Genomic DNA, 13,953 nt, shown 5'->3' with positions numbered 1-13,953 from the left:
CTGGCCAAAAAGCTCTGGGGGAGAAAATTCAACTTTTACCTTTTTGCCCCTTGGCTCTTTTGTGTCTTGTCTTTGTATCAGCAACATCACCACTTTAGTGACCAATTCAAGACTTTTCATTTACGTACTTACAATTCGGCATTGCATATCGCTTCAGCTTTTTCTTCGCATTTATTCATTAATTTCGTGCAGTAAATTAAATAATAACTTTTCATCATTTAAAAATCATTATACAATTAATTTATAAAATAATATTTGTTATCATGTAATGTTAGTTGATTATTAATTTAATTGTTTTCAAATTTTTTAAAATAAATAAACATAAAAAGTAAGGAATGCCCGGGGTGATTGTGTGATGATTTTCATAATGATGATGATGATGATGTTGTCGGTCCCTGATCATTACGAGTACAAGCTCCACACAACGAAGATAAATTCTGCTGTTGCTGTTGCTGTTGGTGCTGCAACAACACACGTGTGGATCCCATATGCACATCTGGATCCAGCGAGGACCCCGGCGAAGATCCGACATAATATCACATGGTAAATGATGGAATTGATGGCATTGAGCATGACCCTCTCTGATTTTTAAACATTTTTTTTGTCCCAAGTGTTTTTTCATGTACATTTTATCAAATTTATATTGTCTTTACTCTAAAAGTTTTTGTTATATACCACCAATACTTTGGTGTCAATTTAAATTTTATAAAGAATTAAAATTTTTCCCTTTAATTTCCATTACACCAGCTAAACTTGGCTTGGGAATAAATATATGTATATCCTTTTTATCGTAAACATCCTGTATGAATTATTTAAAAAAGTTTCTTTTTTTTTTTTCCTTTTTCGTTGGACAAAAATAATTTAATTTTCAGCTGAAGCTAAAATCTAAAGAGTTTGCTGATTAAGTGCAATTAAAAAATAAAATATTTAATTTAATAAAAGTTAATTTATATGTATATTCATGCTTCGTTAAAATAAAAATTTATGTAATTATCATTATTAGCTTTTATAAATAATTGCAAAATCGCATACTCTTTGATTATATAACGAGAAATTAAATAAATTTACGAATAAACTAAAAAATAACTTGTCATCTATATGTATACTCAGTAAATATATATGACTTTGTTTTGTCACGTAATAATTTTAGTTTGTTCCAATTTTCTATATTGGTATATTTCCCCGGTTAATGCTTTTTTAAAATTCATCAAGTGTATTTTGATTGAAAATAACAATAAAATAATAATAATAATAATAATTGAGAAAAAAAGGTTCTAAAGAAAATGCATGTAAATTAATCAGCTGTAAGAATATAAGGTAGTATTTATTCCATAAGATGGTAACTTATATATACAAAAGATGAAATTTTCGCTCAAATAATTAATATAGCAATTGTCAAACGATCAATGTCAGCTAAATACAGAAAGTAATTAGTGGCACATAGCATGACAAAGCAATAATATGTATAGTAGTATGCGATTTTTGATTTGAATAATAATAATTCAATAAATATAAATAGTTTTGAAATAAACTTCTTAGAAGCACTTGCGGTGGACGATTCCTGGACCGGATTCATCGTACTCTTGTTTTGAGATCCACATCTGTTGGAAGGTGGACAATGAAGCGAGGATGGAACCACCAATCCAGACGGAGTATTTTCTTTCAGGTGGTGCGATGATCTTGATCTTGATTGTTGATGGAGCAAGAGCTGTAATTTCTTTTTGCATACGATCAGCAATACCTGGGTACATTGTGGTACCACCAGACAAGACATTGTTGGCATACAAGTCCTTACGGATATCGACATCACATTTCATGATTGAATTGTAGACGGTCTCGTGGATTCCACATGATTCCATACCCAAGAATGATGGTTGGAAGAGGGCTTCTGGACAACGGAATCTTTCGTTACCAATGGTGATTACTTGACCGTCGGGAAGCTCGTAGCTCTTTTCGAGTGAGGTACTTGCTGCAGCTGTGGCCATTTCTTGTTCAAAGTCCAGGGCAACATAACAGAGTTTTTCCTTGATATCACGGACAATTTCTCTTTCAGCTGTTGTGGTGAATGAGTAACCTCTTTCGGTAAGAATCTTCATGAGGTAATCGGTTAAATCACGACCAGCCAAATCCAAACGGAGGATGGCATGGGGAAGAGCATAACCTTCGTAGATTGGAACAGTGTGTGAGACACCATCACCAGAGTCCAAAACAATACCAGTGGTACGACCTGAAGCGTACAATGAGAGAACAGCTTGGATGGCAACATACATGGCTGGGCTGTTGAATGTTTCAAACATAATTTGGGTCATCTTTTCTCTGTTGGCTTTTGGATTGAGTGGTGCTTCAGTAAGAAGTACTGGGTGCTCTTCTGGTGCAACTCTGAGTTCATTGTAGAAAGTGTGATGCCAGATTTTTTCCATATCATCCCAGTTGGTGATGATACCATGTTCAATTGGGTATTTCAATGTGAGGATACCTCTTTTGCTTTGGGCTTCGTCACCGACGTATGAGTCTTTTTGTCCCATACCAACCATGACTCCCTGATGACGGGGACGTCCAACAATGCTTGGGAAGACGGCACGTGGTGCGTCATCTCCAGCGAAACCGGCTTTGCACATACCGGATCCATTGTCTACAACTAAAGCAGCTACTTCGTCGTCACACATTTTGATGCTGTTTTTTTTCTTTTAAATAGAAATAATCTGCAATATAAAATAAAAAAATATTAATTTCATTTTTTAAATCATCATATAAATAAGACAAAAATTAAATTAGCCGTAAAATAATGATAAAATTAATACGATGACAAGTTTAAATTAATTTAAAAAATTGTAAATTGTTTCAGATCCGTGAAAGATTGACCTAATTGCCTATAAACTGAGAGGCCACCGACGAGAAGTAACAACTATACGCTGTTGAGTTCTATTTTTGGTTGGCGTGATTCTATGTTTAGACGAAAGCGCGGACGCTCCCTATAAGTTCAAGCTTCAGATTATGAACTCCTCGATGTATTATTGGGTGGTGGCCGAAACTAACGACAATATCATCAGGCATAACGGGTTACGCGTGCCAAAATTATGCCCCAACACCGAGTGACAAGTACATGAGAAGACCCCCAAATCCGGCCAAAGACCTACAGATGTCTATATGATGTTTTCCCCTCTTCTCAATACATTTATAATAAATATTTAAAAAACGTAAGCAAATACTTTTTCAAAATAACTTTTGAGCTATTCCATCCGTTTACTCTATCTAATTTCTCCCGATATTTTTCAGCTTTAAAAATATATCCCAATAAAACAAAACAAAATTAAATTAAAACTGAATGAAAGCTTCTACGAAAGTTATTTTTAAATTTTATCAAAATATTATCCTTTTTTTTTTTTTTTAAATTTTAAATTCTCCCAAATGTTTATAGACTTTTAAAAAAAATTTAAATCCCAACGTTATTCGTATACCATTTAAATTAAAAAAAAAAAAAAATTCACTTTTCAGAATTGAAACACCAGGTTCGGTTGTGCACGAGATTAAATTCACAATGAGATGTTGAATATCACTTGGTGAAGAAAAAAAAAAAAAAGAAAAAGATTGAATAAATTTTGAGATGAAAAAAAAAAATGAATATTTTTTTTGGAAAATTATCCAGTATGCTGTTACGTACCGTTGCACGGGACAGAGTGTTGTGGCGTCTGTGCTAGAAGAGCATCCTGACGTCCAATATATGCTCTCGTTCAAGCGCCCCCGCATATTCCCAGTAGCACAAGTGTTTACCGGACAGGCACGAAAAAGGCATGCATCTCGAAACGGCATCGGGATGCTCGACAAGATTAGGCAGCCCTAAGCTCCATCACTGGATCCATCACCTTATTTTTATTTTTATTTATTTATTATATTCATTCCCAGCAGCAGCAACAGCAGCAGTGCTCCAATAAACCACACCACCATACTATCAAAATTAAAAATAACGAAAATAACAATTATTTTCATATGTAAACAACGATATTCTACACCTTCAATATTTATTTTAAACGAACAAAAAAACAACGTGCATTGATTTGGTAAAATCATTTATTTTTTGCTGAAAATATTCAAAATTAAATGCTATATTTACTTTAACAATGCATAATGTATTTTTTTCTTAGGTCGAAAATTAAATTTAAAAAAAATATTAATTTATAAATTAATAATAAATACGTGGGTATTTTTGTTTTTAAAATTTGAAAAAAGAAATTAAATTTAAAAAATCAAATTGCCTATTCAATCAAGTGTATATATTATATTTCTTAATTGAAAAAAAAACTAATTAATAATAAACAAGTAAATATTACTGGAATTAAAATGAAAAAATTATTTTTTACATCTATTAAATTTAATTGTTAATTAAAAAATCAATAATAAATAATAGTGAATATATTTATATTAAAATTAGAATTATATTAAATTTTATAAATCTCATCGATCATCGCTTAAATTGCTGAAATAATATTGCAATTAATTATTTAGCCTCTTGACATTACCTCATCTAGACAAACGAATTTTAATAATAAATATAAAACACATAGAAAGCTATGTAATTTAATAATTTAAAAAAAAATATAAATAATCACAAATTGACAATTAATTCAATAGTTTTTATTTATGAAATTTTCTTGAAACAATTTACAAAAAAAGTAATAAAAAAACAAAAATTATAATTATAACAAGCCGGAAAAATATGACGAAATAAAAAATGTTACAAATAGTAAATTTATAAAGTCAAAACCAAGGTCAAACCAGGTAGTGGCACAACGTCATCATCATGAAAACACACACAATAGTTATTTTAGGGATGAGCATGTTGCTTTTAGTTTGACAGCCACTCATCACCATACTCAGTCATATTCGTAATCTAATCATGACGTTGGTTTTTATTTATTCATTTTTAGTTACTCTTGTTCTACATGCAGCTACATAGCCAATACATTTATTAATAAATAAACATTGGCAAATTATTTATCAAATCAATTTGCAATGTATATACAACACAAAGTATTTGATTATTTATTTTAAAAAATAATAATATTCTTCATCAAAAAAATAAAAATAATAATTTTATTTGAACATTTCGAAAATGGAACGTTGAATTTTATTTTTATTTTTAAAAAAATATGCCTCCAGTAATACGTGACCTAGTTTGAATAATAAATATAGAAATAATATATATTTTTTTCAAGATTAAAAGAATTTCTTATTCCGGGGTTTAGAAATAAATAAAATCGAAAAAATAATAATAACATAATCGAAATGTTGCCAAAAAAAATATATTTAATAATAATACGAATGAATGTTGTAATACTCTGATGCTATTCTTGATTCCAGCTTTCGTATTTGTTGATAAATAAAAATAATAATTGTAACACTGCAATAAATAGAGGAGGGAAATGATGTGGATTATAAATAATTAATAGAACAATAGAAATAATTAAATTTTGAGCTGAAATTATATTTTATGTATTTTGACATTGACAAATTAAAATTATTTTGTATTACAATAGTATATAATATTTACAAAATAAATAAATATATATGATAGACATGTCAGTGGCTGCACTTTGGTAAAATGATTTATAATTATAATTAAAATAATCATTGAATAATTATTTAAAAAAAAGATAAATATATACTTTTTCTTTTCAAATCGAGTTGATTAATTAATTAATTTATTTATTGTTAATATAGAAAAAATAAATCGACTTGAATAATTATTATTTTTCTTTTTTTTTTTCGATTATAATTTTTTGTGATAAACAACAGACGTGAGAGATCAACTCGTACTTTACAGAAATTAAAAGCGTCGTGTTTTACCAAATAATGATATTGACTCGAACATTAACCAGAGGAATGTCGAGGGTTTTTTATTCATCCAAAGACTCAGGCAGGCCGTTTCGTTTATGTTTTTTATTTTTACGAAATATATATATATATAAATATCAGGTTCAGTCTCCTGGGTGTCATTTGAGTGTTATTATGTAATATATATTTTATAATTATTTAATTTATTAGTTTCAAGAAAATCCAAAGATATTTTGTTGAGTCAAAAATCATTAATTAAGTAACACGCTGCAATGTAGAGCAGATGTGTTTGTTGTTTGTTGTTGTCGCCGTCCTCAAAATTGCATCTTGAACACAAGGTCGTTGAGGCACGCTTGTAGCGCGCTGAATGATAGAGATGATTTATATATGAATGATATTTTAATGATGAATATATGAAAATGATTCCTTGAAGGTAGCTAAGAAAGACAATTGATATTATTATCTTTCTTGGACCTTCTAATTTTTCTAATAAATTAGATAACTTAGAAGCACTTGCGGTGGACGATTCCTGGACCGGATTCGTCATACTCTTGTTTTGAGATCCACATCTGTTGGAAGGTGGACAATGAAGCAAGGATGGAACCACCAATCCAGACGGAGTATTTTCTTTCAGGTGGTGCGATGATCTTGATCTTGATTGTTGATGGAGCAAGAGCTGTAATTTCTTTTTGCATACGATCAGCAATACCTGGGTACATTGTGGTACCACCAGACAAGACATTGTTGGCATACAAGTCCTTACGGATATCGACATCACATTTCATGATTGAGTTGTAGACGGTCTCGTGGATTCCACATGATTCCATACCCAAGAATGATGGTTGGAAGAGGGCTTCTGGACAACGGAATCTTTCGTTACCAATGGTGATGACTTGACCGTCGGGAAGCTCGTAGCTCTTTTCGAGTGAGGTACTTGCTGCAGCTGTGGCCATTTCTTGTTCAAAGTCCAGGGCAACATAGCAAAGTTTCTCTTTGATATCACGTACAATTTCTCTTTCAGCTGTTGTGGTGAATGAGTAACCTCTTTCGGTGAGAATCTTCATGAGGTAATCGGTCAAATCACGACCAGCCAAATCCAAACGGAGGATGGCATGGGGAAGAGCATAACCTTCGTAGATTGGTACAGTGTGTGAGACACCATCACCAGAGTCCAAAACAATACCAGTGGTACGACCTGAAGCGTACAATGAAAGAACAGCTTGGATGGCAACATACATGGCTGGGCTGTTGAATGTTTCAAACATAATTTGGGTCATCTTTTCTCTGTTGGCTTTTGGATTGAGTGGTGCTTCAGTGAGAAGTACTGGGTGCTCTTCTGGTGCAACTCTGAGTTCATTGTAGAAAGTGTGATGCCAGATTTTTTCCATATCATCCCAGTTGGTGATGATACCATGTTCAATTGGGTATTTCAATGTGAGGATACCTCTTTTGCTTTGGGCTTCGTCACCGACGTATGAGTCTTTTTGTCCCATACCAACCATGACTCCCTGATGACGGGGACGTCCAACAATGCTTGGGAAGACAGCACGTGGTGCGTCATCTCCAGCGAAACCGGCTTTGCACATACCGGATCCATTGTCTACAACTAAAGCAGCTACTTCGTCGTCACACATTTTGATGCTTATTTATTATTTCTGCAAAATAAATTTAAAAAAATATTTATATAAATTTTTGTAATCTTTTTTCTTTTTAATATTTCAACTATTCGATTAATCCAAATGAACTTGAAAAGTAAATCACTGTATTATTTTTTGTATAATAATTCCACAGGTTGTTGTCACACAAATTCAATAATCACTTGACAATTAGACTCTTGTTTGAATTCAAAACTACAATTCTATTATGTATAAATAAAAGCTCAGTAAAAAATGAAAAAAATAAAATAAAAAAACTTGTAAAATATCGTTGATTTGGATTTAATCAGTAGTAAGATAAAAAATAAAAAAATAAATAAATATACAATTTATACACAGTAGCTGGGTACTAACCGTGAAAGGGCGAGTTGTGAATTGACGCACGTCTGAGATGCAGCTGAGCTCTGGAGGAATCAACGAGCAGATATAACGTCCGCGCTCTCACACGCCTGCTACCGAAGATGGGCACGCCAGAGTCTCCAGGGGTGACCAATGGGTCCACCCACATTTTTTTTTCCACCCACGCTCAACGGAAAAGCTCAAAAATATTAATGCACATATCTATACTGCTACAACATTCTTTAGCTTTTACAAACACATTGTTGTTGAATTCATTTTATTTTTTTTTTTCATCAACAAGTATCAACCAGTATTTTTCATTTGAAATTAATTATAGAAATTTTTTTTACTCCTAAACATCAATAATAATTAATAATAATAAATGAAAAAAAAAAAAAAAAGCTTTTGGAGCTTTTGGCTCTACATATTTGGTAAGAATTATTGAGATGATATGAAGAGTAGTGGGAGAGAGAGGAGTACGTAGTGCTCCGAACTTGTCACACTATTTTTGGATTCGTGAATATTTTAGTTTGTTTATCAACGAATCATCAACCAAGTAAGAATGTTGTTTTTAAACATAATTTTTTTTTTATTATACTGTGTACAATTTACACATTACATTTATCATTTGCCAAATCATCATCATCATCATTATTAATTCATCCTATTTATTTTAATTATAATAATATACCTATATATATATTTCATTATTTTATTTTTTTTACTATTTTTATTTAAAATGTGTCAAATTGCTATTTATTTATTGAGAAAAAACATTATTCAATTATTCATATTTTTTTTTTATAATAAAAACAATATTCACTAATCAATTTTTTTCATCTAAATAATCATGAATATTTTTGTTAATAATAATTATCGCTTTTTTTCTACAGAATTAATTTTTTTCGAAAAAAATATTATGACATGTAATAATGTCAATAATAGTCACAGTGTGTACAGACAAAAATAAATAAATAAAATAATGTGCGCCAAATTTACAATTGAAAAAAAAAAAAAAAAAAAATTATTGAATGAATAATTAATAACAAGCTTAAAATCCTATTTTCAATATATAATGAAAAATTGGTCATCGTGCAAAAATCGACTATTTAAATTAGCTTGACATGAATAATTAATTGAATTTTCAATTTTTTTATATACCAATAAAATAATTATTTTTTTGCTAATTTTTATTTTATGTATTTCACAATAAACTAAATATTGTTGTGTATTTATTTATTTATTTTTTGTTAATTCTAGTTATTAAAGTCTATTTTCATTTGACGATTAAATAAATTGTAGTGAGAAATAAAATAAAATAAAATAAAATAAATGATTTCTATAGTATTTCATTTGATAGAAATTTTTTTGAAAAATAAAACTAACTAGTTGGTGGAGGTGGTGGTGGTGGAGGTGCAAGTAAATTTGGCAATGAATTTAAATCAATACCAGGTGGTGCTGGCATTGATTGTTGTTGCTGTTGTTGTTGCTGTGATTGTGGTGGTGGTGGAACTGGTGCAGCTGGTGGCCAAGCAGTCATATGCTGTTGTTGTGGCCATCCTGGATAACCTGGTGGTGGTGCAGTACCAGGTGGTGGTGGCCTCATTGCATTTTGTTGTGCCTGTTGCCATGGTGGTATACCCATACCAGGTGGTACCATTTGATTTTGTTGCATTTGTCCAGGTGGTGGTGGAGGTGGTGGTGGTGGTTGTTGATTACCAGTCATCCATGGCATCAATGGTGGTATATTACCAGATTGTTGATTTGGCGTTGATCCAGGTGGTGGTGGTGGTGGTTGCATAACACCTGGTGGTGGTGGCATACTAACTGGTTGTTGTTGCCATTGCATATTCATATTATTCATGCCATTCATACCGTTCATACCATTCATGCTGTTCATGTTATTCATATTGTTCATATTGTTCATGTTATTCATGTTATTCATGTTATTCATACTGTTTGGATCTTGTTGTGACCATGGTGGTGCCATACCTGGTGGTGCCATCATTTGTCCTGTTTGCATCATTTGTGGTGGATGAGCTGGTGCTGCCATTAATGCTCTTGGTGCTTGTTGTCTATCAAATAAACCAGGATAATTTGTACTTTGATTTGAACGAGATTGATTTGTTTTTGATCTATCTGGTGGTGGTCCTTCACCCAATTCAGCCATTAATGACATGTATTCTTCATCAATTTTAGCTTTATCACCAGCTGGACCCATACCACTACCACCACCATTACCATTACCACCACCATTACCAGCTGCTATTGCAGCCGCTGCTGCTGGACCACCTTGACCAGGACGTTTTGAACGACAATCACGTGCAATATGACCAGCACCACCACAGCTTGAGCAAACAATATTATTAGTAACATTTGGCTTATCTGGACACAGCCATGATTTATGATCAGATGCACCACAATTTGTACAACGTGGACCATCATTTTCACGTAATGTACCATTTAACAATGCTAGCTCACGTAATTGATTACGACGTAAATCATTTTGTCCTTCTGGTACTTCAACACCTTGTCTTATTATTTCATGAATTCTTTCAACAGCTTTTTTAACAGCTTCCAAATTATTAGCTGTTATATATGCATGCAATGGCTCATCTTCACCAGGTAATGGTTGACCATCTTTACGACCAACTTTGCCCTCTTTAACTGATCCTTTACCACGTATTATTATTTTTGCACCAGTCTCTTTTTCCATAGCTAAAATTTATTCGTTTATTATTAGCCAAGTAATTAAATCGTCTATTTTTTAATTTACAAAAGAAATATTACTTACATTTTAATGTGTTACCACGTGGTCCAATGAGTAATCCAACAAAATTAATATCTGGATGTTCTTCTTGTGGTATCATGACTTTGTCATTAACACGAATTATTGGTGGTCTATTAAAATAAATGAAAAAATAATTAATTACTATTAATACAAGTATTTTTTTGTGTTCAACTTACTTGTAATCTGGTGGTGGTTTAAATTCAGGATTTATTTTCATAATTTGTTGTATAAGACTGTGTCTTTCTTCTTCCAATTTACGTCTTGTACGATATTCTCTGGTGTTTAGTCGTTTTCCATCACTGCTATAAATTGGCTCTGGTGATGGTGATCTGAAAAAAAATTTAAATCGCCTCGTCAAACCAATACAATGCCATCACAAAGACGTTAAAATATTTTAACAAAATAAACCTGATTTTCTAAATTTATTAATTGACAATTATTCTAAACACGATTATAATTATTATATCAATTAATTTGCCTATCAACGTTTATGAAATATTGTTTTTTTTTTTTAAATTAAAATAATAAATAAACGTTCACGAGTTGCTGTGAAATAAAAGTGTAATTGAATTTTCTTTTTCAAATGATATTGTTGATAACCACTGGAAACTGCAAATATAACTTTGTTGTTCAGCTGCTAAGATTAAAATTCCTGTGATTATTGAAAAAAACACAGTTGCTATTGTTATTAATTTATTTTTTCGTCAATTTAAACTATTATTTTCGTTTTTTTTTTTTTTAATTTTAATTTATATTTAAGACAGGTTTATTTGACTGATGTATTATTTGTCAAATTTAATTTATCAACAATTACCTAGTGGAGAGTAAATTGATTATTACTTTTCATTATCAAAAACAAAATTAAAAAAAAATTAATCAGAATAATTATTGACGATATTCTGAGATGTACCTGAAATTCAATATATCAATTTTTCATGTTTTTTTTTTTTTTAAATTTAAATTAATTAATTTTCTCTGTAATAAACGCGTTAAAAAAAAATAAAAATAAATGTGCCTTGTGTTAATTAATTAGCAAGTTTTGATGATTATTTTCGTTTTTTTTTTTTTTTTCGTTTTAATCTCAATGAAGTGCTGATATTAACGAAAATGAAAAAGAAAAAAAAATTGATTAAAGCATTTGTTGATCAAGATGTTCATGAGCTCAATAATCAATTATTATTATTATTGATGCTATTAATTTTTTTTGTTAAAATATATTGTCGACTCGATAAGAGTGTGGCTATATTGATTTGTTTTTTTTTTTTTTTTTTTTGGTACGTAAGTTTCATATTCAAACCTTTCTTCTGGATTGATCGATATTCCAAGATCTCCAGTCCTCAATTTCCTGCTGATTTCCTCAATCTGCAGCTGAACTGTAAACCAATCGGGTTAGAGGGGGTGAAAAACCCCAACAGTTAGACAATGTCAATCATCACAAAAAAACATTTACAAAAAAAAAAACATTTTATAATCATTTTTTTTTTTTTCTTTTTTATAATAATAATAATATTATCAATAATATTTTTGTCAAAAACCTAAATCACCTCTCATTGTCTGATAAACGTGAGGTATATTTGGAATAAAATTTTTGGATTAATAATACATTTAAAAATTAATTATTAAATCATTAATATTAATAATAATAATAATAGTTATTAAATTCCAAAGTACCAGACACGTCCACAGGTGATACACTCCTGTATACTGAATCAAAATAATTAAGTATACATGGAAATATAATAGCAAAATAATCATGTTAACATTAACCTTTAAAAATTTAAATTATTTTTTTTTTTTGTTTTTAAATAAACAATTATTTATCATTACATGACATATACCTATAAATTATAATTAATTATTTTCGGTATATGTACTTAATTCTAGATTATAGAAAAAAAAAATGACAATAAAAATTAATTAAACAAAATATAATAAATTCAACATTAGAATGATAATTAAGTTGACTGATAATTGGTTATTTAAATAATTAAAATCAACTTACAAAGATATGCTTTTTCTTGATCAGCTGTTAAATTTGTTGGTAGAACAGTTGGCATTCCAGGAATAAATGTCTTATCATGCTCATCACCACCCCATCTTGATTTACGTTTTTTTCTTCTTTCTTCTCTGGATTCTTTTTCATATTTATCACCTGTATCAAATATATCAATCAATCAATAAATATTATCAAACACACAATTACTCACAATTTATAATAATAATAACAACAACAATAATCAATAAACATCAAACAAATACATCATGATGACTATGTTGTGTAGATAAAATTGTTTAAAGAAATAAAAAATGCATATGATAAAAAAGGCTGCTAAAGAATGACGTGTATGTTATCAATTGATTGTTGAATTAAAAGGTGGTTATTTATACCTTCATGATCACGTTTTTTTCCTGATGATGATGATGAAGATTGACTGGAATTGAGTGCTGTACCATTTGCAATTGCTGCTGATACAGCAGCTGCAGCAGCAGCAGCAGCAGCAGCCGCTGCACTTGCACTATTTGCACTTTGTGCATTTTGCAAATAAGTTGGATTTAATAATGACGTAAAATTTCTTGATTGATTCATTCTGTTTGTTAAATGGAGTATCTCTCAAATAAATTTATTTTATGTATCAATTTGGAGTGAATATTGTCGTTTTATTTTGTCAATGTAAAAACTTCCGGTTGATAAATTTTAACTTATTGCATTGAATTTATAAAATCATACCCTTGTAATAAATGATTTTTATGACTTAAAACACACACAAGCCTATGCAAGCTCATGCAATCATAATAATTGGTCTCATTGCAATAAAAAATATAATCTTTATTCTTTATATATTATTATTAAAAAAAATGGCGATGTTAGAGAGAGAGAGCCAAGCAAACTTGTGACGGTATTTTAACTTTTATGTTAAAACAACGGGCATCGCCATTTTTAATGTTTATATATGTACTTGAAAACCGGCAAAATTTGTGTTGTCAACTTGTCAACTTGTCATAATAAAACAATAAAATTAGATAATAACAAAATAAACAAATTTAACATATCATTATTACTTTTTTTAAATTATTTATTTTTATGTAATGTTTATTTTTTTAAATTATTTATTATTTATTATTATTTGACCTAGCTTTCTTGACTCGCTGGTCGCTGATGTCTACAGGAGTGTGTATGTGAGTGTGCGTGATTTCGAAATTCGAAATACATTTGGGGGTGTTTTATGACCAGCTGAACAGTAGCCAGTAGCCACATGTAAAAAATTAAATTACAAAGAGGAAGATGTAATTAATATTGATAAAATTATTTACTATTGAACAAGTATTATTAATCTA

At 30.2% G+C, this 13,953-nt stretch overlaps 3 protein-coding genes and 1 long non-coding RNA gene across 4 annotated transcripts; 1 reads left to right on the top strand and 3 right to left on the bottom strand.

The window, feature by feature from the left end:
• Positions 1 to 11: 11 nt before the first annotated feature.
• LOC122855975 lies at positions 12 to 3,565 on the top strand. The gene is made up of 3 exons (XR_006374104.1): positions 12 to 543; positions 2,846 to 3,197; positions 3,496 to 3,565. It is a non-coding gene; the product is annotated as an uncharacterized LOC122855975 (long non-coding RNA).
• Positions 1,304 to 3,940, bottom strand: LOC122855974 (actin, clone 205-like). The gene is made up of 2 exons (XM_044157703.1): positions 3,662 to 3,940; positions 1,304 to 2,702 (listed from the first exon to the last, which is right to left on the bottom strand). Exon 2 carries the CDS (start codon positions 2,664 to 2,666, stop codon positions 1,536 to 1,538), a length of 1,131 nt encoding a protein of 376 aa, XP_044013638.1. The 5' UTR covers positions 2,667 to 2,702; positions 3,662 to 3,940; the 3' UTR covers positions 1,304 to 1,535.
• A 1,807-nt stretch (positions 3,941 to 5,747) lies between these two features.
• On the bottom strand, positions 5,748 to 8,851 carry LOC122855970 (actin, clone 205-like). The gene is made up of 2 exons (XM_044157679.1): positions 7,842 to 8,851; positions 5,748 to 7,487 (listed from the first exon to the last, which is right to left on the bottom strand). Exon 2 carries the CDS (start codon positions 7,464 to 7,466, stop codon positions 6,336 to 6,338), a length of 1,131 nt encoding a protein of 376 aa, XP_044013614.1. The 5' UTR covers positions 7,467 to 7,487; positions 7,842 to 8,851; the 3' UTR covers positions 5,748 to 6,335.
• LOC122855969 (splicing factor 1-like) lies at positions 8,395 to 13,512 on the bottom strand. The gene is made up of 6 exons (XM_044157678.1): positions 13,006 to 13,512; positions 12,620 to 12,769; positions 11,915 to 11,990; positions 10,794 to 10,946; positions 10,621 to 10,727; positions 8,395 to 10,544 (listed from the first exon to the last, which is right to left on the bottom strand). Exons 1-6 carry the CDS (start codon positions 13,202 to 13,204, stop codon positions 9,208 to 9,210), a joined length of 2,022 nt encoding a protein of 673 aa, XP_044013613.1. The 5' UTR covers positions 13,205 to 13,512; the 3' UTR covers positions 8,395 to 9,207.
• Between the last annotated feature and the right edge of the window lie 441 nt (positions 13,513 to 13,953).

This window comes from Aphidius gifuensis, linkage group LG4, assembly GCF_014905175.1.
Source record: "Aphidius gifuensis isolate YNYX2018 linkage group LG4, ASM1490517v1, whole genome shotgun sequence".
Lineage (NCBI taxonomy): Eukaryota > Metazoa > Arthropoda > Insecta > Hymenoptera > Braconidae > Aphidius > Aphidius gifuensis.
Note: the sequence above shows the minus strand (reverse complement) of the source record. Positions and strands in the feature narration are given on the sequence as shown.